Here is a 25,194-nt window from a genome sequence, read left to right as displayed (position 1 = left end):
CCACACAAAACGGTGGAAATAACTACATCTTCTCTGAGGCATCGATGCATATTTATCAAGGCGTAGACGCCCTTGGCCACATACTAGTTCCAGTGTGGTGGGGTGGGAGTGAGCTGACTGTCTGGTGCAGAGGGATCGCCCTGAGTCTCAGCCTGTTTTCATGAGAAAAAAAGAGCACAGCGGACTTCAGCAACAGGCCACGGAAGGGTCGGCAGGGATTTGACGTGTGTGGCTGAACCTCACTCATCACCTGTGCACTCAGAAAAAGCTTTCATGGGACCAGGGATGCAGCTCCTCGGGCATGTTTAAAGGAACTACATATTAAATCCATCACTGAATCATGCGGGCTAATGTGATATAGCCATGTACAGACAGAAAGAGTGGGTTCAACAAGGATATATCATCATTGGCACATCAGCAGCCAGCTATTTGACAATCTGCCCTTCAGCAGAAGGTCATTAAAGGGTGACTACAGTAGCCCTGAAGTGAAGACAATGGCAAATTAAAGAGCAGCAATGCGCACAGCACAGCAAACCAGAATAATTAGGCACATATTGGACAATGATTGGTCATCCTGACTGGATGAGCCGTCTGTGAAAGGACTTTGGTTAATGACAATGTTTTTTTACGCAAGGAAAGTGGCCTTGCAAAGAGTTTCTAAGGTCTAGCTAGAGTGAAGATAGGAGAATTAACAAAATAAACAATATGTACTGTTCCCAGTGTGGCAAAAAAAATCATTTACAAACCTACATCCAAGTTTTATGTAATAATCTTAATTATCTGTGACCGTCGCATTTGTCAGATCAATGTCTGGGTCCATTTTCTTTGAACTTGAACCTGAACCAGCCCACTGCAGACACAATAGGCCACCAGGAAGAAACGCTTTGAGAATGAGAGACAGCACGTTCAAACAGTGAAAAGGAAGCAAAGCCCAATAGCTATCAACCCCCTTCGAGTTTCATTCTCACTTGTGCCGTTGTGTTTTCCACTTCAGGGCCACCCTCGCTGACTCTCCTGCTGCAGTCCATATTAAGGATGTTATTAAAGGCCTTTGTGTGCTGGTCTTCCTCTGCGCCTGCAGAATGCTGCATGGTAAACAGGGAGATGGCTTCCTCATTAGCTCCTGAAGACATGCAGACAAAGCAGCGCTAATCACATGCACGCCACACAGAACAATTAAGGGTCAGCGAACAATACATTTTGTGATTCAGCTTTTAAACATAAGTAGCCAGAAAGCAAAACACCTTGCCTGTGTAAGTCCATCTCAGATTTGCTCACTAACTTCAGCGCTTCAGAGTCACGTCCTTGACCGCATCAAACACACACAAAGCTTCGCCTCAGCAAAGGAAAAGCAAAACATTCTCACTGTGTGTAATACCTAAGGTTCTCTCACAAAACCCGAGTAGATCATAAAGAATTATGTTCACTGAATAATTAGTGAATAACCTGAGAGGGGCAGCAGCTGAACATTGTTGGGAGTCGCTAATGAATAGTCTCATAATCTCTTCCTAGGTTAGATTAGAAGGACGCCATTAACATCAACTCATCTGCCTGGACATCTGACGCATGAAAGGAGACCCATCCAACCAGTAATCATCCAGTTGCTTTCCTTTTAAGCAGGGCTCTATCAAAGTCTACTTTCATCTGTAATGTGTGACTTCCTCGGGAGGTGGTGGAGGCTTCACCATTCAGCGCAGCAGGGCTTGGTCTGTCACGCTATGTGAATGTTTTTGTTATTGTCGGTTTCAATTATAACCCTGCCGAAAGGCTTCACAGAGAGTGCCGTCTAATGTATCGGGTCCCCGAGGAGGATCCAGGGAGCTGCAGGGGTGCTTGAGGGGGATCTACTGTCATTCTGTCCACTAGACAATGAACACAAGGCGAATGTGTTAGGATTCAAGGGAAGACACAGCAATAATCTGTCTAAAACAATCTAAAATCATTTCTTTGATTCCTCTCATTGGACACACAGGTTAATTCAATACAACTATGAATCAGTGAAAACACATTTCATACCAACTTTGATGTATTTCATGTATTGAGGAAAGGTAAGGTGTTGAACATTGTCTGCATTTGGAAGCAATATCAGATCTTAACATAAAATATAATACTAGCTTTAAGATATACTGTATTGTAAATGAAAAATATTCTATCTCGTTTTATGGATGTATCAATATACATTGTGTTATAAGAAGAAAAATCTGGAGATTCGATCAAGACACTTTATATATATATAAAAAAAAAATAATAATAATAATAATAAAAGAGCCAAAAATAAATGTCTGCTTTTGGTTAATTCAGTGAATTCAATACATGAAAGTGTCCTTTCCTAATGTTTGACTTGTGGCCCTTTAAAAGAAAACAATGTCAACATTTTATGTGCTTTCTGGTGTACGGCTAGATGAGACTACCTATTCCACCGTCACATCTGTGCAGCAATTATGAGGCAGCAGTCAGGATTAGCTTATTTTAACAGAAAGAGTAAAAGCAGCCAGCCTGGCTCCATCCAAAAATGACAAAATACACCAACAACCACCTTTAAAACTCAAAAACTGTCATCACTCAAGCCTATTCAGAACAACTGCAAGGCCTTATTAATTAGACAAAAGCCAACATTTATTAATCTGTCTGCAGTGTACTCACACAGTCAACATAGGCCAGAATACAACGGACTGTACGTTGTGTGTATACAAGACACCCGACTAATCATCTTTAATTTATAGATACAATACCCAGGATCCTACAAAAAAGGTGCACATCACAGCCAAACAGCCCTCAGAAAAGGAGGACAAACATGTACTGTCAGTTTTTTAAATATTAACATTTACATGTAACCTTCAGGAAGAAGTCTATATTCTGATCATACAATCCAAAAAGCTGTCTTAGCATTGTTAAAACTCTATGAATAACTTTTGAATAGAAGAGGCCCGTCGATCAAGGCTAAATGATAGGACTGTAAAATGTTCCCAGGGGAGGCTTACAAGTCGTTGCCTCGTAATGTGGCTCCAATTGTGGTGAAAATCATTCATGATTTATAAGAGTTGCTTCTTGTCATTCTCAGAGTGTTACATTTACATGAATGTGACTGTGACGTACTGCTGACTCACTGGGGAGCTGTTTTGTGTGTTCATCAGTCCAAGCATCCATATTGTGCAGTGATTTGTCTAGAAGCCTCGATTATCTGCCAAATGTGATATTTTCACAATATGCATTGAAAATGATGTCGAGGCCAGTGTGCATTATCACTGGATCCCATTTAAGTGTCATTCTGCAAAACAATCTTTGTATTTCTGTATTTTAACTGTGATCACCCAATGGAAAAATACATTGTAATATGTGCACATTCTTAATATAAAAAAAGCAAACTATAGGTTTAGTTATTGAACATAATTTAAAAAATTGAATCAATATAAATTTTGTGTCAACATCAAGGCATATGTAAGTCATTACGTGTACTCTCATCTGTTTCCAGTGCAATGGAAGATGTCAAGAAACCTGATGTCAAAAATGAGGAGGGGGGGGGGGGGGGGGGCAACCATGTTGACTAACAGATGTCTTGCGCACACGTATGTGATATACAAGGTCTCTTATGCTTGGCTTCAGCTGAGGCAACTGGCATAGAAGCTCTATCTCTGGACACCAGCCAGTGCTAAACACACTTGCTCCCTGTTCTGCTCCTCCTCCTTCACTTTGGCGAGCACTGGCCTTTATTCACACCGGGAGGAGGAGGGATAGTCACGAGGGCGGGGGATGGCTGGAGTGGGCGTAGGTAGCGGGGATATACCCCTACCCCGCTCCCTTCCCCAATACTGCACAGACTCCAGCAGATTCCAGCATGGGCCATCTGTGAGGGATGAAGAGACATAGAGGTGGAAGCTCCTCTCAACAGGAGCAGTTCCCACAGCCCTTGACACTGTTGAGGATCTCCTCCTGCAATTTCTTCCTCTCCTCCTCCTTCTGGGACAGGCGCTCAACTGGCGGCTGGGTCGAGCCTCTGCTGCTGTTGAGAATTTTGTTGTTCTGGGTGTTCCACAGGTCCCCGTATAAGCTGCCTGGTGTATTGAGGAGGGTGTGGTGGTCGCCTCGCTCGGCTATTTTACCCTGACAAAAAGAAAAAAGAAAAAAAGAGCAGGGAATCAAAGAACAAAGAAACATATGAATCCTAACCTAGAAACCAAAAACGACTGCAGCACACATGGAGTTAAAGTGAAGAGGCCATGAACACAGAGTCCTATAGTTAGCATCTCTTCATGACCACACAACACTGACCACACTCTCTGCAGAGAATCAGCTCCCCCCCTAGAATCCCTGCCGCCTCCCCAACAACTGTTGCAATGTCTCTCGCAAAAACACGGACTCGCAGACACACATGCACATCCACACGCAACAAACACACACCACTCCCACACAGTCAAACACAAATGAAGGCACCCCCTTCCCCCACCTCCCATGAGCATGCAGAGGTGTTGGCATCATCTTTAGTGCACCCAAGATGAGCACGTGACTGCTTCCGCTCGTTATTTTAATGAGCACCCCAGGCAGTCCTCTGCTGGTGACACCGGCAAACGCCATGGCGACATCACACGCAAACATGCCTCCTCGCCACGACCCTCTGATCCCTGCCATCTGACTCTGGAAACATGGAACGACACATGCTCACTCGCCGCGGTTCAAAGGGACCTCTTCTCATTTTATCCTATCTGACTCCAGCACTGGTGCAAAATGTCACTTCATCTGTGTTACATTTCATATTAACTCTTACTTTCCAGATAATAACCGACTTCACTCTGTCTTTTTGCGCTTTACAGTCTCTCAAGCCCAAACCATTGTGTGCCGCAGCATTTCTCTCTTCACATATTTCTCTAATCCACATTACAATAACAATGCACCTGAAAGACTCGTTGTCTCCACATTTTTTTGAAACATTCTCAATGTCTCCATGGCACCTTCAGCCTGACTTAAACACAAGAACGTGAACGGCAATCTCCAGTGAAAGACGTGTTTAGTCCTGGACGAGGCCTCATCAGTGTCTGGGAAGCTGGCCCATACATTATTAGTCACAGAGACAAACAAGACACGCCATCTGACCAAAACAGCCATTCGAGTCTGACTGCTTTAATGAGCCCTTATGGAGAAAATAATACATTCAATTCTACCAACAGTGTCGCTGTTGTTGTTGAAGTTAATGAGAAAAGCTAAACAAAGCATGTTTTCATCACGTACTTTGTCGAAAGCTAACTCAAAATAAATGGAGTGACAAAAGCTGAGGCTCTTTGCTAAATTCTTGTTGCTGGTAGAGACAGTGCACTGAAGGTCACGCAGAGTGCAGGTCATCATCCTTCCCTTCAATGCAAAATCGTCTAATTGGACTGGCAATTAACATGGCGCATGTTTACACTCGGAAAACTCTGAACCGTCACATTATTTGCTTTTTACGAACCTGACATTACCACTGGAAATGTTAATCAGGGAAGGTGCAAGATCACGTAAAATAATAAGTGGATGAGTTCTTACCTCACTCAGCACTATAATCTCGTCTGCGTCTACGATTGTGGAAAGCCTGTGGGCGATGAACACTGATGTCCTGTCCTTCACCATCTCCTTCATTGAGCTCAGGATATTCTGGAAGCACCCAAAGACAAATAATTTAAATCAGCCTGTCGAGCTTCACAAGAGTATCCCCTAAACCAAAAGACAATACTTCTCAGATTTGCAATAATAGTGGTCGGTAAAAACTATGAGAGCAAAAGTGCATGAATGACAGGATATATATGAAATGTACTCCCAAACTTTGATTTGGAGGAGAAACTAAGTCAACAGAATGTTGCTCAGCAGCAGCCACCTTCATATGGTTTTTCTTTCCAATGTTTAAATATGATAATTCAAAGACACAAACATGATGAGAAGCAACAGAAAATCTCAATTATCAGCCACATCTACTGCCCCACTCTTTTTCCTGAGGTTCAGAGAGGGCATGCTGAACTTTCTCATTAAATGTAACATTTACAAAGACTGTGGGGTTTAAGCTGAGCTGGAGATTAAGTAGGAGAAAACAGTGGCAGGTGGCAAGGGAGAACATGGGGGTGGGGTGTGGGTGTGTGTGTGTGTGTGTGTGTGTGTGTGTGTGTGTGTGTCGAGAGGGGGGGTGTATGTCGCAGCAGGTATGTGACGCAGGAGTGAGTTGAATTATTGTGTACCTTCAGCAGGTGACTGAGTGGGTGTTTGTTCTGCTAAATTTGTACGCAGGCGCAGTGAGGTGTCAACCTGTACGTGCAGCAGAGTGGGCATTTCTGGGTGTGTCGTGTGCCCATGCCTGTGTCTGTGTATGTGTTCATGCGCTGCCAGGCCCACCTCTTCTGTGATAGAGTCGAGGGAGGATGTTGCTTCGTCATACAGGAGGATGGGTGGATTCTTCAGTATTGCACGGGCGATGGCGACACGCTGCTTCTCCCCTCCTGGAACAAAACAACAGATGTCAAAAAAATGAAGGCAAATCAAGCTAAAGCCAAAAGGTTTGAAATATGTGTGGATACAGCGGGTCTCTCTCTGGCCCTTCTCATCAGATAATTACCTCAAACGGAGGGCCAACGCTCACACAATACCAATGCTACGGGCTTCTGACTGGTAAAACAGACTTTCATTTAATTGAGAAGAAAAATCAGCAGGATGCAAAGATTTCTCCCACTGTGTCTGATTCGGCTGTTATTACATGTGAGCTGTGTGTGGCCTCTTGAAAGCAAGCGGCATACAGCAGATATAAATATTGCTGGCGGTGGAAAACAGCAAAAACGGAAGTTAGGAACCTTACAGCCCAGACTGCCCCCCCCCCCCTTCCTCTGACAAACTCACTGGCAGCTGTCACGTACAGCAGCAGTAAAATTAATGAGAAGTTAGTCATGTCTTTATTTTGTCCGTTCTCTCACTCACTCAGTCACTCCACATAAAGAAATCTGTGCTGCCAGTAATTGCATCTTGAATGTTGAGTGAAAGTGCTCACACACTGTGTGTTTACGTGGGCTAAATGAGTTGCAGAGTGATGCTAGGAGCCAAATAGTACACAGTCTTATGCTATCACTGCAGATCAAATACGGCAGCATGCCATTAAACAAGTTCATACACTAAATAGAGGAGGACAACAAAACAACAATGGTGCAGCTAAGGATCAACTCGCATATCAAATCTCACAAAACAAGGACAATTTTAATAATTAACTTAAGTTTAGTTATTTTCCCAAGACAACAGCTAAAAAGAAAAGTGTTAAAAGTCATTTTCAGCTGCCATAGTTATGCATAAATAAGAAATATTCCTCACAGCATTTTGCTCTTTGTCACATCCCTTCAGTCAAAGCATAAAACATGGCAACTACCATGCAATATACATTCTTAGCAGCAGATGGACGACAATCAGAAAGGTGTGCCCACGATTTAGGCTCTTTGTACTGTTTCATTTCTTCCAGTAATGGTATAGAAATTGCCTCAAAGTACCCTCAAATCTTGAGCTGTACAAAACTTACAAATATCAAAACATTTTATTGAGGCATTTTCACCACTTTATGTTTTATAGACTAAATGATGAATTTTAAACAAGATTTATCAATAATGAAAATCATCACAACTCATACTAGAATACTATACTGCATGTTCTGTGTAGATATGTACATAAATGGAACAGCTCTTTTACTTGCTTCTGCAGAGGAGACCATATTTAAACAGTAGTCATAATGTTGCTGCAAACCTGACAGCTTGAGGCCCCGCTCCCCAACCTGGGTGTCATAGCCATGGGGCATCTTGAGGATCGCATCATGGATGCCTGCTAGACGCGCCACTTGGTACACCTCCTCCGGTTTAGCGTTGATGTTTCCGTATTGCAGGTTGTAGAAGATGGTGTTGTGGAACAGAACGGCATCCTGACAACAACACAGTTAGTGGAAGAAAATGAGGCTTCAGAGAATATTTTTTATTGCAGCAGAGATGGAAACAGAGGACTGCAGATATTTAGACAAGGGTAGGAGGGAGAAAGAGAAAGAAGGCAAATGACAAAAATACTATTCATATACCATCTGTTCAGATCAGCATCTGAGCTCACTGCAGTAAAAACCTGACTGAATTCAGCTTATTTCTACTGCTGCTGCTGCTGTTATCCATTAATGTTACACTGTTCTATGCTGCCCCCTTGTTGTGTCTATCTATCAATATTAGCTACCTAATACATAACATTTGCTATGAAAGTCCTATTTAGACACTTGTACTTTTCATTTATGGTTTAGAAGCTCCAAATAGTAAAGAACAATGTGGTGTGTGGTGTTTTTCTGTACTGTTCTGTACTGTACTGTTTTTCATTGTTTGTTTTTGTATATTATCATGTGTTGGTGTGCCTCAGACCTGCGGTACGACCCCCAAAGACTTCCTCAGGCTGTCGAGGCTGATGTTTCGGAGATTCTGCCCTGCTATGTAGATGTTCCCCCGCTGGGGTTCATAGAAGCGGAACAGCAGCCGCACAATGGTGCTCTTCCTGCAACCAGACGTGGAACCAATCGTCAGCATCATTCTGTCTGTGAGCTGCACCCCCACAGTCTACTGATGATATCTGATGATAAGACTGTCTGCACATACAAATGAGATGAGAAGGTGGAAGGTGACCTACCCTGACCCGCTGCCACCGACTATAGCCACCTTCTTCCCAGCAGGCACTTCGAAGGACACCCCGTTTAAGACTTTCTGGCCCTCCAGATATTCAAAATAGACATCCTCGAAGCGGATGGTGGCCTCCTGTGGTGCGATGGTTAATGGTGGGGCAAGATCCTTCTCCTAGAGAAAACCATCAGAGGGTTGAGACAGTCGGCACAGGGAGAGAGAGGGGAGACGGATACAGAACAGCCACTGGCAGAGGAGGCCCAGCATGATGCAACGTTACTCCAACACCTTGTAAAGAGGGATAATGCTGGTGCACACAGCCAACATGGACTGCATAAAGCAGAGACATTCACAGCAAATTCGAGAGGTCATTTCAAAAGACTCTCTCAATCTTCACACGCTGCCCTTCATGGTGACTGAAGGATCAATAGGCGTGAAAACTTTCGGTACATACTGAGCTGAGCCACAGTGCTGAGATGCAGCCAAGGTCAGCAGTGAATAAAACGCTGTCCTTACCCTGAGAGTAAAAGCCTGTTTCTATACTACCAGCAACATAATCACCCACAATCCACATCAGCCAATTAATACAAATAACTCGCAGTCCATTAGAATAAACAGATGATAATTTAACACACCTCCCCAACATGGGAAAGCCAAAATCATTTATTGTTTATTTTGTGATGCAGTTTCAAATAAGGGGGAGTTTTAAATAATTTTACATCTACATAATAGACCAATGTGTTGCTCAAAAAAAAAAATAAAAAAATAAATAAAAAATCATTCAGACAGTAATGGCCTGCTGGGCAGTGCCATTCCACGGGGGAATCACAATGGAGAGAGGAGTATTACTGATGAGTGAAAAATAACTGGACAGATTCATTTCTCCTACTGTAATTACAGGCTGGAGACAGGAATGGCATTCATCATATAGTGAGGCAGCAGACGCACATTTGCACTTAAATCTTCACAAGATGGGCTGTCGTCTTGTGTAAAAATAAAAAAAAAGATAAATGCAATGAAATGTCTCCAGAAACAATTAGTAGCTATGACACTAAAGAAACAGAGGACTTGCATGTCTAAAATCTGAACAGTTTTGGTTTAAGGCAGAATGAGCAGGATTTTCCTAAAAAACGATGTGCAGACTCATACAATAAATAATCCTTCTCAATCACGACTTATGACCCACTAGAAGTGTTGCAGTGACAATGCCCTCTGTCGGCATTTTCATATTCATATTGTTCAGGACGTCTCTGGACGTCAACCTTTGGCTAGCGGGTGTGTAGCCCCCAGCCAATCACAGCATGCAGAGTGTGAGGGCGGGACTTCATAAAAACCTAACAACCAGGTGCAAGCATCTATGCATGTGGTGACGTTGAGCCAGGGACGGACCGCCAGCTCTGAATTTTAATAAACCGCAAACGACAAATCCTGCTCGTTCTGGTAAATAACAGGATCTAGTTTTGAATATGACTTTGTATTTCTGATTGTTTGTAAAATGAATTCACAAACATATGGTTAGCTGGCACTAGAGCTGAAACGATTAGTCGATTAATCCATTGACAGATTTACTCATCAACAACTATTTTGATAATTGTTACAGATGGGTCATGATTTTCAAAAAAAATCAAAGCCAATATTTGAATAATCTTGGAATAGTTCACAGTGACTATAAAATAGTATTTAGTACTAAATTTGTTATTTTTCAAGCAAAACTGCCAAAACATTGTTGGCTTTTCAAATGTAAGAGGTTTGATGTTCAATGCAATAAATAATAGTAAATTCGATAGATTTGGGTTATGGACTGCCGCATAATTCTGAACATGTCACCTTGGGTCCAGCAAATTATAATTTGCATTTTCACTATTTTTAAACCAGAAACTAAGAAAATACTTTGTAGATGGATAAATACTGAAAATAATCATTACTGGCAACTTAAAGTGGATGTTGAGGAGCAAAGCGCTTTGGGCAAGAGTCTGTGCACCAAAATGACACTTTTATTGACAAAAATTTGAGTGAACCAGAAGCAAATTGAACCACAGGAGCTTCACCCTTCCTTCAACAACTTGAAAACAGGTGTGCATCATGAGGTCCTCTAAATAGTGAGCGCTGTGCTCACTATTTAGAGGACCTCATGATGCACACCTGTTGTCACGATCACTGTCGGAGCACATGATCTGCACAAACAACAGCAACAAAAACCCTCTCATATATCACCACAGTAGGGTTGATCAGCTTTATCAAATCCTAACCCTGTGGAACACAAAACAAAAAGCTACACAAATAAAACAAGCTTGTGTTTTCTTTTATTTGAAAAACCTCTGAAATCAATGAAGACAAAGAAACTGGCCTACTGAAAATGCCCTTTTACACACTACAAAACCAGTCAAAATGGAGGGCGCATCAATTAAAATGCTGGTTAATAAAGGCTCTCAGCAAATCACCAATCACAGTTTTGCTGCAATTTCTCAAAATATCCTGATACGAATCACACTAATGCAGCAAGTACTGTCATGCTCTCCAAGTGGAAACAGATGAGGAAGCACCTGAGTTACATGAAGCACGTAATTACTATGTTTGACTACAACCTATCATTTTTTAGAGGAAATATAAATGGGTTAGATATGTCATGCGACCAAGAATGATTCAGTCCTGTGTTAAAATCTTTTACCACGTTATTGCTGCAATTATACATCATGTGCTGTTGTTGGAGAAAAGGTCTTGGTAAAAAGTGTTATTACGTTTTTGGGATTACTTTTGCTTTCAGATTTCATACTGAATTCTATATTCACTTTCTATTAAGTAAAAGTTCATCTCTACTGTTCTCTCTTGTTAAAGGAAGAGGAAATGTAAAAAAAGAAACACGCAAAACAATTTTCTATCTACTGCAACAATGTGGAAGAGTGCATGTCAAGGCGACAAGTTACCTTGATCTTGGTGTCGACGCTGAGCAGCGTGAAAAGAGTGTTCATGTCTATTAGGGCCTGTCTGGTCTCTCTGTACACTGTGCCCAGGAAGTTGAGAGGGAGGGAGAGCTGGAAGAGCAGGCCGTTCACCATCACCAGGTCTCCCACAGTCATCGTACCTACACGACAGCAACAGGAGAACTTAAAGAGATGCACATAATCCAGCTCTATTGTATCAAATATGTATCTCTGAATGCAGGATCTAGAAAAAAAAAAATAACACTCAGACCATTTCTTCTTTCAAGTTGTGAAAGCAGACAAAGCATGCTACAGTCTGAATCTATCTCCACCCACTGTGATTTCATTTTCTGCATCAAGGCTGTTTTATTTCCTATTCATGCCACTTTTTCATGCTTGCTGTGCTTTGTTCTCATTTAGTTTCTATTATCCAGTTCAGTCAGGGTTTTACTTGTCATTTTCATCTGTCCATTTGATTTTATTTTGAGGTGATTTTTTTAGGCTTTCTTATTTCTAAATGCACATTTTTTTATTTTCCATTGTGCTGTGGATGCAGATCATTGGCATGAAGAGGTAAATTCAGGTCAGGCGACAGAAATTTTGCACCTTTACAACTGGATACTATCACATTTTGTCATGGTTTAAAAGTATTAAGAGCAAGTTGGATCTTCCCACCTCATGCATACACTAACACACCACCACCACCCAAAACTCCTACGTTACTGACCTGCAGCTATGCCCTTGCTGGCCAGCAGCATCATGCCTGTGAGGCCCATGCTGAAGATGGCACTCTGGCCGAAGTTGAGGAAGGCAAGCGAGGACGTGGTTTTCAAAGAGGATGCCTCGTAAATCTTTAGGAATCCATCATACCTTTCAGCTTCATACTTCTCATTGTTGAAGTACTGCAGCCGAGATGAGAGACACAAAGAGAGGGAGGAGAGAAGGGGGCACATGGCACAGAGGCGGCAAAAGGATTCACAAAAGGAAACAAAGTGTAAGTTGAGAGAGAGAGAGAGAGGGGGGGGGAGAGAAAAAATATGGTTAAGGTTAAAGGTTAAGGAAGCATGGAGTGCAGCGTCGGGCAGAGAGACACTTTGGTGCAGCCTGCCTCAAGGCTACATTTGTTCTCAGTGACCGCTCTTGGCGTAGTCTGGGTCTCAGTTGGCCTCCAAAGCACTTTTTCATGTCTCTGTATCTTCATCTCCATCTCCCTACTAATCTTAAAGTATGTGGATGGCGATGAAACAGAATCCAGAGCCTGCTTAGATACGAAGATTTGGCATAATGATTATGGCATAAAAAAAACTGTTTGGAAAACATGAGGCAATAATAATCATAAGGAAAGCCTAATCATCTCTTGCAAGTTAAACAGGAATTGCTGCAGTGTATTCATCATTGGCACTGTTGCCAGCCTCTGTATCTACATCTGCAGCAGCTTCCACAGACACCTTCCAACAGAGCACAGATAGCTCTAAAGTGTTACACCACACAAGCAGCACCAATTTTGATTAAGACATACAGTTATCACTTAGAGGAAAAAAAGGCCTCATGAATCAGCTACAAGCACATAAAATTACAGCACGATCATAACAACAACCCTCCTCAACTCTGCTGCCAATTACCTAATATTGCTGTTTGTTTAGTTTGCACTATTGTTCCTCTGCTCTGGTTAAGTGGGCGATTTGCTTCTCTAGCTAACGGCGGTGATGGTGTGCTGCTACCGACTTGCCACTGATTTGCATATAGGGAAGTGCAAGAAATCAGAGAGAGATTGAGAAGAAAGTAGCACATGGAGGACAAACAGAGGCACTGCAAGGCACCATGTTCAGGTTCTCATCCAGCCCTTTGTGAAAGTGGAACGGATTTCTGAGTGGGCGGAGATCTAATTACATATGCATACTCACAGCTCAGAGTGATGCTAAATCCGGCCGCATTGGCACAGATGACACAAAATAACACAGAACAAAACGTTAAGAAAAACAGGACGCAAAATAATACAGCAAAGAAAATAACATGGGTACCAAAATATATCTAGAACAGCCAACAAAGCACTCAAAACTGGATGGTGATTATGTTTGTATGGGTGCTCTGTACAATGAGGTTACCTAGAAGGAGGCTTAAAACAGCAAAAACTGAAGATTCAAGACATCCATGTCAATGAGAAAAAGTACAAGGCAATGTTTACATCAAATCCACATCACATCTGTCAGGTATCTGTGACAGCACAATCACCCACAAACCACCATGGCCCTCTGCAAAATTAACGCCTCCAGTGGCAGCGTCTAGTCCAAAACTATAACTGAGTCACAATTTGGGTCATTGACTAAACCAAGAAAATAGTCCTGTGTGTCCAGTGATAAATGTCTCATTGTTTGTAGCAAGTGGAACGACATTTACAAAAACGGCAGACAGAAATATAAGAAGAGCAGGACAGAGAATGAGAGCAGTAAAAACCAGAGAAATCTGTGTGAAAATGGGTCAATATAGAGCTGAAAAGATTATTGATCGAAAGAAAATAAACTGACAACTATTTCTAATGCTCTTCAAGTCTTCAAAGTCATTTTTTGAGCAAATATACCAACCATTCTCTAGTTCCATCTTATGAATTGTGAGGATTTGCTGCTTTTCTCTGTCTTTTATGATGGTAAACTGAATATCTTAAGAATTTAGACTGTTGGTCAAACAAAACAAGCAATCATTTTACTAGCAATGAAGTTCATCCTTGTTTGGGAAAAAGAAGAATATTTATAGACAACCTTATTGTGTATTGACGATAACTTAAGTTGTATTATGGCTAATGAATCTCTCACCAAATACTAAATCACTGCATAAAAAAAGTTTCCATGATTACATCCCAACTTGGGTCTCTGAGCTTACTTTGATGTGACTCTGCCTGATAATAACTTTTTAAGATAACCTTTAAGAAAACCTGTAGTAGAGTTTGACAGCCATAAACTCAACTCCTCTCACTCTTGACTTTAGAGTTTAACTTGTACTCATTGACATGGATTTTGTCATGTGTCGTGTGTGTGAGAGAGTGTTGAGTCAGAGAGAGAGAGACAAAGAGAGATTGAGCTTTTCTTTGATTAGAAGGCAAAGTCTGACGGTGGCAATCATGCCAGTAAAACACTATTACTACAGAAGAGTAAATATGTTCACATCAATGCACCTGGCTTAAGTAAACACATGAAAGACTAGAATGGAGGAGATAAAAGGGGAGGATTGATGAAGGGAGGAGGCGTGAGGATAAGAAGTAGCTGACAGAGGGGTGTGCGGTAGGTGCGTATATGCCTGTACGTGTGTGCAGAGGTTTGGATCCCACCTTAACAGTCTCATAGTTAAGAAGGGAGTCGATAGCTGCGTTCCCGGCTTCATTGTCTGCTTTGTTCATTTCAATCCGGAAACGAGTCCTGTGTGCAGAGAAACATGCAAAATCATGTAAGCACTTTCAGTACATCGTTCAGCTTGCGAAAGAACATCAGCATAGAGAGCCACGGAACTATTTACAGAGTCCTTTTCAATAAGCAATAAAGCAAGCATTTGAACTTCAGAGAGACACAGGACAAGTACAAACATCCTTGTGTTACCTCCACTGAGTGAGGAGAATGGTGAAGATGGTGTAGGCTGACAAGGTACCCAAGGACATAGCTGCAAACTGTCCACCACATTTGTAATACTGCAGAAGAGAAAAGCACAGTCAAAACAAAGGATCTTTTACATGCTGTCTCTCAGCAGCTTTGTGATAAAAAGTCAAGCGAAACCACAGACCAATGGACCCCAACGTTGGCGTCACAAGGCATTTTGAGAATGTACTGTTTTTGACCATTCCACTATGAAATTGAGTGTTACAAATGGAGGGGAAACTACAAGAACTAATCGTGCTAATGCTTTAGCTATTTGGGCAATGGAGTCTGCTCTCATTACAGGCAAGCTGACATTATGGTCCAGAGCGGAATAATAGAACGAAGCAGTAGACGAGCCGCTCTTTCAGTGGTGGCCAAGGAGGGGGGCATCTGTTAGGGGCATACTTTACAGGAGGACATTAAGCTGCTACAAAGCTTTGGGATTCATCAGTGACACTAATGGACTCTGTGTTGCCACCAAAAGTTCATGGGGATTCATATTCCATTTAGAATGTAAATGAGACAATATCCCCGAAATTAATTTCCGGACAATCTGCTGTGAAGAGTGTCAAGGTGATGGAAGCTAACTGAGCTAACATTAAGGACTGAAACATTAACAGCAACAAGAAATAAAAGCCAGAAAATTTCAAGCAATGTATCTGGTAGTATCCTACAATAACGTTGAAGCTTATCATTACCACTGCTAGCATCTGTGTGCGTGAGACTCACCAAAATGCCGCTGACGAGGGCCATCTCAAAGACTGTTGGCCCTAGATTGAAAACGAGTGCACTGAGGACAAACGAGATGCCCCGTGTGCCGCGGTCGATGGCCTTGGACAGTGCTCCTGTCTGGCGGCTGAGATGGAAACCCAGATCCAGATTGTGCAAATGGAGGAAGACGTTCTTGGCAATGCGTCGGATGGAGCTCTGGGCCACCTTGCCGAACACAGTGTTCCTCAGCTCGTTGAAGAAGGCTGCACAAGCCCGTGACACACCATCTGGGATAGCGGAGGAGACGGAGAGTTTAGCACACCTGCTGTGAAAAGCAGGGAGGTTCAAACAGCTAGGCTGGGTGCTATGAAGTGAGAATATATCCCCCATCCTAAAGACTGAGCATTGTTATGTAGCTCTAAAGTGATGTGAGGCATCAAAACAAGAATCTGACCTCTGCCTTTCCTGTCTCGGAAGATGTAATACTGTACTGAGACAGTTGAGACTAGACAGGGTTGAGTCATGTCAACTGCTCTAAAGTGAAAGCTTGTATGAAGTGGCAGGGCAGGTTTTTCCACATCATCTCTGGTCTGCAAGCACTGCAGTGCTACAGCAGCATCCTCCCCGAGCCTCTGTAATTACAAAGCAGGATGCTGTCTGAAGCCTCACTACCGTGGCAGGCCAGCACACTGCAGACTGAGGGAAGGGAGGGTATCTGAGTGTACACAAGTGTGTTCAGCGTGTGTGTGCGTGTGTGTGTGTGCATGGCAGCAAGCGAGCCTCATGTGTGAGCGGAATACTAGAAGAGGGGGAGGTGGTTTTAATAAGAGTGTCATGGAAAGATGTGACTCCATGAACAGGCGTAATTTCAAGACTGACTGAGTCTAGACTTTCTCTGGCTGATCTGTAAGATGAGGGTGGATGCAAGCGACATGGCCTTTCTTTAAGGCATTGTTGTCTAGTGTTGCATATTTTTCAAATTTTTTTAAGGAAGGTACCTGAAGCAGTTCTGTAAGAGTTTGATTTCAATAAAATCGCTAAAATCTAATTCCAAGACAGTCAATTATGTGATCCCTTACACTTATCATGAAGTGTTATACAAGCAGATGGCTAGCATGACTGTCACAAATTAATATTAGTCTGCGTTTGAATGACACGTGGCCTTCCTGTGCCGATCTCACTGAGTTGTGTGAATACATGACTTGTCTGCTGAGACCAAAGCCAGGGTAATAATCGCTCTGTCTGCTGGTCTTCATGGGGCTGTAATGTGGCGTTAAATAGGAATGCTCATCTAATGAACAATGTGTCCACATCTGACAAGGTAGGATGAGCACTGTGCAACCCTTTCAGCCAAATTACACTCGTCACCATAGGCTCCAAGTACCTTACCTGAGTGTCACAAAGAGGGAACAAAAAATGCAATTCCATTTTTTAAGCAGATCCCCTTCATTCTTCCTCGTAATCTTAATTTGTCCTGTCCTGTTCATGTGCTCCAATTATTCAACAAGCAGCATTAGAGCGCGAGACCTAAGTGGGCTCATTAAAATAAGTGGCTGCAGGGCTGAGTGTACACTGCATCCAAGCTGATCTCACTCAAGGCCAGAGTGACTTGTAGTGGGTGTCAGGTTCTCAATATTATATTAGTTATTTTTTGCTTTTCATCAGCAGCTTGGCAAAAAATATCCTAACTTCACAGTCATGCTACATGTCGCCTCTGACCCCTCTTGTATTCATAGGGCCCATTTGGACAAAAAGAAGAAAAAAGGGTGCTCTAAAGAAATGAAGTGAAAGAGATATCCCTGGCCTTTGCATGGCACTAAAAAACATCCAACCACTTTCAAAAGGAGATTAGCAAATTCTTCCCAACTGCTTTAGAAATGTTCCCAGCCCTGGTTGTTTTGGGGGCACACAGGTATCATACAGAAAAGCCCTCTGAGCTCAAGAGAGGGCTGTCTGGATTGATAGCAGTGAACTCAGACGCAGAACGGAGAACATAATGTAAATAATGTGAGGGAGAGGTTGCGGAGTGGCATTGATACGAATGTGTTGGGAAAGGTCAGCCTGTAGATAATAGGCAGTCCCACGGTCCCCTCTGATGAGCGCGGCACCTGCCAGTGCAATACAAGTCTGGGACTCACAGCCAATCAGCACGGCCGTTGCCATGGTAGCCACAGTGCTTGGCGCGTCATTCAGGTTCAGCATGTGTCCCGACATCTGGTTAAGCTCGTCCACTGCATACTTAAACATGAAGGGCACCGTCACATTGGTGATCTGGGAAGGCAGAGAGGGAGGGAAGAGACATTCAGAGAGGGTGAGAAAAAAAAAAGGAGAGGAAACAGTTTCAAATAGCCTATTAGAAAGACATATGCTCAATGTAGTCCAGTGCCATTTTTCTATTCCTCTGTAGTGCCTCTCCACTTATGTATGTGCACCCCACGTGCTTAGAAAGATGGATTTCCACTATTGTGAGGTGGAAAATCTAACAATTTCCATTCATGTGCATTAAAGAATATGTATGTACAGTATGTATGTCCGCAGTATGAGAGTGCCTGTGCTTTTCTTCTCGACTGGCTGTGCTGATGCTGGTGAGGTGGCTGGTGCTTCTTGCTAATGGAATTGAAATGGTTATTAGGGCTAATTAAAAGCACAGGGACAGCTGTGTGACTCAGGCTAGGCGGTCCGCTGCGCATTAGGACAGCCAGAGAACACAGCAGCACACCGCTGAGCATTTTCATTTGAAATCCATTTCATTTGAACCTCTCAACCCTTAACACACGGGAGGGCTTTTTTTTTTTTTTAACTTTACTCCTGGCAAAATCTGCATGATACGATGCTGATAAAACAATATTAACAATGATTATATAAAAACAGAGTGAAAAAGAAAATCAGCCCATCTCACCTCTGCTTATACAAAAAGGGCACCTAATAATGCACCATTTATACTGCAAAAATTACACCTCTGGGGTTCTTGCTTTATACACGTGGGTATTATGCTCGGACAACAGAAGTCCTCTGGGTCCTTAAAGGAAAAACAATATCTTTGCTACCAAGACAACAGAACATGACACAAAAATAACCTGAGCCTATTATCACAGGACCAAAACCTCAGTTTTACCAAAGGTACATGATAAGGTTGAATGTGCTCTTTCAATCCATTAACTGCCAACTGGAGATTAAATCAACACCATGTCAATCTGTACCTGGCGATATGTCATCTCATAATGGAGATATGGTGTCAAGTAGAGGCGAAGAGGCTTCAGGCTATTGAGAATTAGCTTAAGCTTATAGTAGGACGTACGCACACTTGCACACAGACAGAGAGGGCTTCATTTGAGGCCAACAAAAACAGGAGCTTCTATATAATCAGTTACTTTAAATGAAAATGTCACTGATGTTGCGCAATGCAGAGGTGTGATGCACTGTAACCACATAATTATTCAGTTGATTTAAAAATTGCCTCTACACTGCTGGTGGTTTCAGTTCAAACAGACAAACTGGAGAAATGGAGACTAACTCCAGCCAAGCAGGAAAATAGGAGAAGATTGGATTGTATGTGTGTGTTCTCTTCTCCTTAGCACATACACTGCCATGCTGAGCAGCAGCAGTACATGCTTATTTAGGAGCTGTGAATTTGTGATTGTTTTCCAGGGTGTAAATTAGAGACCATCAACAAAGGAAGATGAAATACATCGGGCACTGATTGATGCTTGCAATTAATTATTTTAAAAGCTGGTATCTGTTTTAAATGCTCACTGTTTTTTGTTTAACACAGTGTAACAACCTCTGGTGAGCCCTCATGTTGGTTGAGCAAAGGGAGGTCAAAGCAGAGAGGTTATTTGATTTAGCAAGGAAGTATTTCTGATTATAATCATTGTAACAAATTATGATTTGGTGTTTTGGCTGTGGACTTTCCTAAAATCCCTCTACACTGTGCTTTGACAGAGTCTTACGCCAAGACAACAACAACAAAGAACTCTGAATTAGGCCTTATTCCAAATGTAGCATTTTACGATTAAGACGTGGGAAATGCCAATATTAATCAGGTTTAAGGAGCTGTCTTTGGACATGAACACAGCGCATTCAGAACATGTGTCTCCGCTGGGGTTTTTAACCATAGCCTCTTGCCTGTTTATGGTGAGCTCTGTGCCTTGTAAACAAATCAACTAGCCAACAGTTTGCAAGGCTCGGGTAGAGATGCTGCCCAAAAGAAAATTCCATATTTCTGGTTGGAAAGAACATTTAAACATTTTGAAATTATGTTCACATGCACACAATATTGCGGTTTTGCCCTTATTCCATAGGACATATATGACAGATGTCACGGCTGCATGTAAAACAGTACTATTAGTGGAATATATGTGAAAAACTTGAATATTGTGTTTTCAAAAACTAAAATATTTTGTGCATGTAAACATAATGAATGACAACAAATTTAGGAGATGTTCAACCCTGCTGGTTTCTCATTAGCTAGAAACACTAGCATCTTTTTCCCTTTTATGAATAGTGATCACGAATCCTAACCTGCCTGAATAAATTGACAGCAAGATTTATTTCCTACTCATTCGGGAAGGTCAGTGTTTAAAATTTCATGCTTAGAAATAACATAAAGGTGTTGAAATTAGAGGCAACCTTTATGCAAATGATGAAACACTAAATGCATGATTTATGTCCTAGTATGACTGGTGGATACCAAAAATGTACCGTCCACTATTCTTTATGCAAATATATATTGCAGACAATGAAATATTCAAATGATATCAGTCTAAAACAGCATAACTGCAAAAAAGTGCACTAAGCCTAAGCTAGCGGTGCACCATTTTTCCATGAAACAGGCTTTAGGTAAACCAGAGAGATGCTGACGCCTTCTCTTAAAACATGAGCTAACGCTGAAGGAAACTTGCTATGCCTGCTCAAACAGAGACAGTATGAACTTCTGCCACTTAATAATCTTGTGGGTTTAATTGCTCTTAGCAGCCACCTTGGATTGTCACTTCTCTCTTTCACTGTGAAAAGGTAAAGCTGCTTTTCACTGCAAGGCCCGGCAGAGAAAGAGGCTCTGGATCTCAGCATCCACTTACATGATTTTATTATCATTATCAGGATTGAGGGTATTGTTTATTTACTACCCTAATGGTAAATAATAAATTAGAAAATATTTCTATACTGTTTTACCACATGCATCACTTTTGTACTTCATTGCAAAATGGGATTAATTAAAATATGCAAGAAGGACTAAAACTGTGGGTATGGATGATGTGTGAGGACTGAAGATGTTATTTAAGTTACAAAGCTGTGATGGCCAGCATGGCATCAAGTACGCTGATTACAGCATCGTCTACAATCACGTTGAACTTCTTTTTTTTTTTTTTACCTGGAACACTGTCAAAAGTATCAGGAGCATTGTCAGTGGGATAGACACAGGTGTGAGCAATAGTTGTTCCTTTCACTTTCAAAGGACGATACCAGCATTTTTGTCAGTATCTTTTCCTTTTTTCTTTATGTTTAGTCACTTCGTCACAGCAGTACTCTGATTATGTTGTGAGATACAGTATTTGCTGATTTTCTCTCATCTTATCATTTTTAATATTGAAATATTACTGATTAAACACTATTCAAATATTATGATGTACTTTTAATAAAGAGGACTGAAGATAATTTATGCCGACCCTGTGAAACAATGAGCTTTTAATTGAGTTTATTTTGTAAAAGCATTTTGCTTCAGTTTTTCAGCTTAACCAAGATATATCTGAAAGAAAGTGGGTCCTAATGTAATCAGCGAGAACAGCTAGTGTTAGAAAGTTTAAACTTTACATTGGAAAAACTCAACAAAGCAGAAAGCACAAGTGTCACCAAGGATAAATATGAAAACAGGAACAGCCTCTTCCATGTTCCATCTTTAATTTTAAGTGGTTGGACTAGAAATAAAAATATTTTCAGTTCCGGGTTATGCATAAAAACCACTGCTTACCACCGATGAAACAGTCAACCAAACTTTACATGACAAAAAACAAAGTAAAAAGGAAAGAACCCTAATTTCATATCCATGACTTTGTCTGCAAACCTACCTTGGCTGCAGCGAGCAGGCCCAGAGAGACGGCCACGCGGGCCCTCAGGTCTGGTCTGTCCTTTGGCCACACGTAGGACAGCATAGCAGACAGGATCTGGGATGAATTCACCTCTTTCAGCTGCAGAGACGAAAACAAAAGCAAAGGCTCTTCTTAGACCACAGTGCCCTTATTTTGAGAAATGAGTCTCTCCTGTAAGATATAGGTCTCTCTGGAAAAATGGTATTTACTATACTACACCACAATGTTATCTTGCTAACCTATCTTGTGTTTGCCAATATTGGCAACTACTTGCATTTAGATTTCAGTGTGACAATCATAGTAACCTAAAGATGGCTCTCTGGGCAGACACATGGAACATCAAATGTCAGTGGGAGTCCCTTGGGAGACCGGGAAGCAGTACAACAACAGAGTCTCCAGGTGGACCTGGGGATCCAGACTGACACTACAAGTTCTAGGAGACACCTGGGCTGTCATCCCAGCTGAATTTGAAAGTGCGCTGGTGCCAATGTGGCTGTTTACCTACGCTCTACCACACACCTGCCACAGGGACTCTCTGCAGGCCAAAGAATATGCAGTAATTCCTCTAATCCAGTCAATATGGTGGCAGCACTGTATGGCAGCAAATTGCACTGAAATGGTGCCCAACACCTGCCTTTAATCAAATACAATCAACCAATACTTGACGAAGAGAGGATTGACATTAACAGTTGAATGCACTACTGAAGCCTCTGTACCATATGTGGAGGAGACCAGTTAATGTATAATAAAAGTCTGCTAGGCTAACTTCATTTCAGTTTTTTGTTATTCCTTAATACTGCGGAGCAACATAGAGGACACCAGTAATGACTGTTTACACACTAAATTCTATGTACTGTAGAAAACTGTATATACTTAACAAAAAGAGAAACAAGATTTGGTACAAAAGTCTCTTAAGCCCCACCACTTAGACAATTATCACACAGCCATGTGAGTAAGTAATATTTTTGTATAGAATTGTAGAAAGAGTATAAAGGGAGAAATGGTGATGTATTTCAAACCAGTATCTTTTTTTATTAAAATATGTCAAAATATGCATTAGCCTCAGAAATCTTATATGACTCCATTGGTACAAAAGTGACTCCCACATGTGCTCTGTGTTTATTGTACATATGCGAACTGGTCCTAAAAAATAGCATCACAAAAAAATTCAAAGACTAAAGAGTGAAAGAAGCTACTGTACTCACAACATTTTTTGGATCTGCGTTTAGCCTTCCTCCTGCATTTCCGTGCCAGCACGTTCTTTTGTCTGTAACCTGCAAATGCTGAGGCAACATCACACTCTGTTATTCTCCGTTTGATTTTGATAACAGACACTGACTCATGATTATTTCTCAAACAAACATACCTTTGCTGCCTCCAAAATCCGCCGACTGTTTTCGCTCCTGCTTGTACTCCATGTGGACGTTCGTAGGTGTGGAAGAGAACTCAGCTGAAAAATATGAGAGGTACTGATGTTTCTAATTCCTGCGGGTTCATTTTTAAGGGTGTTTAAAGATAGAATATAGAAACCCCAGTAAAAAATAAATCAAACTTCCACAAAAAAGTTAAATAAACTACAAACACATTTAATCTTAATTCAAACAGTAGAGCTCTAGACATTTTCTCATCAAAAATCATGAAACAATGCAAATACAAGTTAAAAACCTCTGTGAGCTTGTGACAGGCATAGTTTGATTTGCATCACCTACTGAGAGCCTGTGAGCAAAGACTCAATTTTAGCACGGTCACTGTTTGAAGGAGTGCTTAAAATGCAGGATATTGTGGGAGATAGGCATACTGGGATTAAACTTTCCCTGTGATGCACCTATACCTATATTAAGACTCACAAAAGTACAAAAGTACACATCTATATTGGTGATATGAGTGGGCCATTACTACATATTTCTAGCTGTGCACACTATATCAGTGCCAGCCATCCTCTTATCTCTGCTGTCCTTGCACAATATGCAAACAAATATTGTATAAACAAGGCTTTTGAGAAAAGTACATTTTGTTTTGAGAAAGTCATTTTACATATGTATTTACTGTCATACAAATTATAGACTAATTGTAAATGTGTGATTTGTTTGTTAAGTTAACATCATAACAAAACTCAAACTGGACTAAATGTCTAACTTTTAATGAGGATTACTTTCATCCTCTAAATAAAATACAGCCAGTAGCCAGGTTCTTTACGCACACCTAGCTAAACTAATGCATCAGTCTCATTGATATTCATGAAACACAACACAACATAACACAACAAGTAAAAACTAGAGCCTTCAAAATGACCGTGAAAGTAAATCAACACCTAATTTAACCAGTGAACATTATAACCATTATTCATGGTGGCAGGATTAGTGCAGGGCTGTTGCATTAGATTGCATCTGTCTTAGCCAGAAAATAAACTGGCAGCTGAGTTGATGATGAAAAATAATGTTGCCAAATAATCAATAACAAACTGTTCACACGTGATGACAGTTTTATCAGCTGTTAGGTTAGGACTGTGGGGTGGGACAAACAGCAGCTGCCTTATCTAACGTTCACTGTCTCTCACACACACGTGACTGAGACCACTGACAGGATGTAGCATTAGCATTAGCATTAGCATTAGCATTAGCGGATAGTGGTTTTTAATGTTGAGCAGACACTGAGAAGTGTGCTGTAATGGGACAAAGAGCTGAGCCCTTTGTAACAAGTCACCTTGGTGTCCAATGACGCTAATATTAAAGCACATAACTACTTGATAGTAACGTTAACATTAAGTCAGCCAGTTAGCTAGCTGTCGTTTAACGCCATATTACCCGGCTGGTTTACTTTCATTATCGTCATTTCATCATTTAATGACATTTAGACACTCTTGTAAATAAAGCAGAAACACTGACCAAACTATGTAATAAAACTTCTCTGAAAGTTAGTTAGAAAGACAAAGTTATCTCTGCCCTTCCGTGGTGACTGTCCACCAAAAACACTGTGTCCTCTCCAGCCAGCAGACTCCTGACTCACCACATACGAACTTTGGCGTTTATGCTCCGTCCTGTTTTCACTGCGACTGTTATTCCAAATGTGATATGAGCTCGTCTGTCGAAGGAGAAGCGCCAGTTTTCGTTTTTGAAATTGAAAGCCGCATTTCAGCGGTGCCAACATCGGCGCCATGTTGCTGAAGGAGAACGGCGGTTAGTCAACACGCCGGTGACGTCACATCCGGTTAAGTCCACCG

General features: G+C 41.6%; 1 protein-coding gene across 1 annotated transcript; it reads right to left on the bottom strand.

The window, feature by feature from the left end:
* Positions 1–2,591: 2,591 nt before the first annotated feature.
* Positions 2,592–25,167, bottom strand: abcb7 (ATP-binding cassette, sub-family B (MDR/TAP), member 7). Its single transcript, XM_070837316.1, has 16 exons — positions 24,981–25,167; positions 23,341–23,424; positions 23,180–23,257; positions 21,954–22,073; positions 18,027–18,159; positions 15,907–16,175; positions 15,142–15,230; positions 14,877–14,964; positions 12,282–12,456; positions 11,558–11,715; positions 8,644–8,807; positions 8,382–8,511; positions 7,735–7,906; positions 6,352–6,455; positions 5,515–5,622; positions 2,592–4,101 (listed from the first exon to the last, which is right to left on the bottom strand). Exons 1-16 carry the CDS (start codon positions 25,128–25,130, stop codon positions 3,883–3,885), a joined length of 2,241 nt encoding a protein of 746 aa, XP_070693417.1. The 5' UTR covers positions 25,131–25,167; the 3' UTR covers positions 2,592–3,882.
* Between the last annotated feature and the right edge of the window lie 27 nt (positions 25,168–25,194).

The sequence above is a fragment of the Pempheris klunzingeri genome, chromosome 9 (genome assembly GCF_042242105.1).
Source record: "Pempheris klunzingeri isolate RE-2024b chromosome 9, fPemKlu1.hap1, whole genome shotgun sequence".
Lineage (NCBI taxonomy): Eukaryota > Metazoa > Chordata > Actinopteri > Acropomatiformes > Pempheridae > Pempheris > Pempheris klunzingeri.
This window is presented reverse-complemented; position numbering and strand designations above follow the sequence as displayed.

Bases quoted from the DNA above. Each gene is read 5' to 3' on its own strand.
- abcb7 (XM_070837316.1), bottom strand. From the start codon at position 25,130: ATGGCGCCGATGTTGGCACCGCTGAAATGCGGCTTTCAATTTCAAAAA. The intron at 15,231-15,906 runs GTGAGTCTCACG...TCTCTTCTGCAG, and splicing joins CCCTCGTCAGCGGCATTTTG to TATTACAAATGTGGTGGACA. The intron at 6,456-7,734 runs GTTTGCAGCAAC...GTTTTGTTCCAG, and splicing joins GCGGGGCCTCAAGCTGTCAG to GAGGGGAGAAGCAGCGTGTC.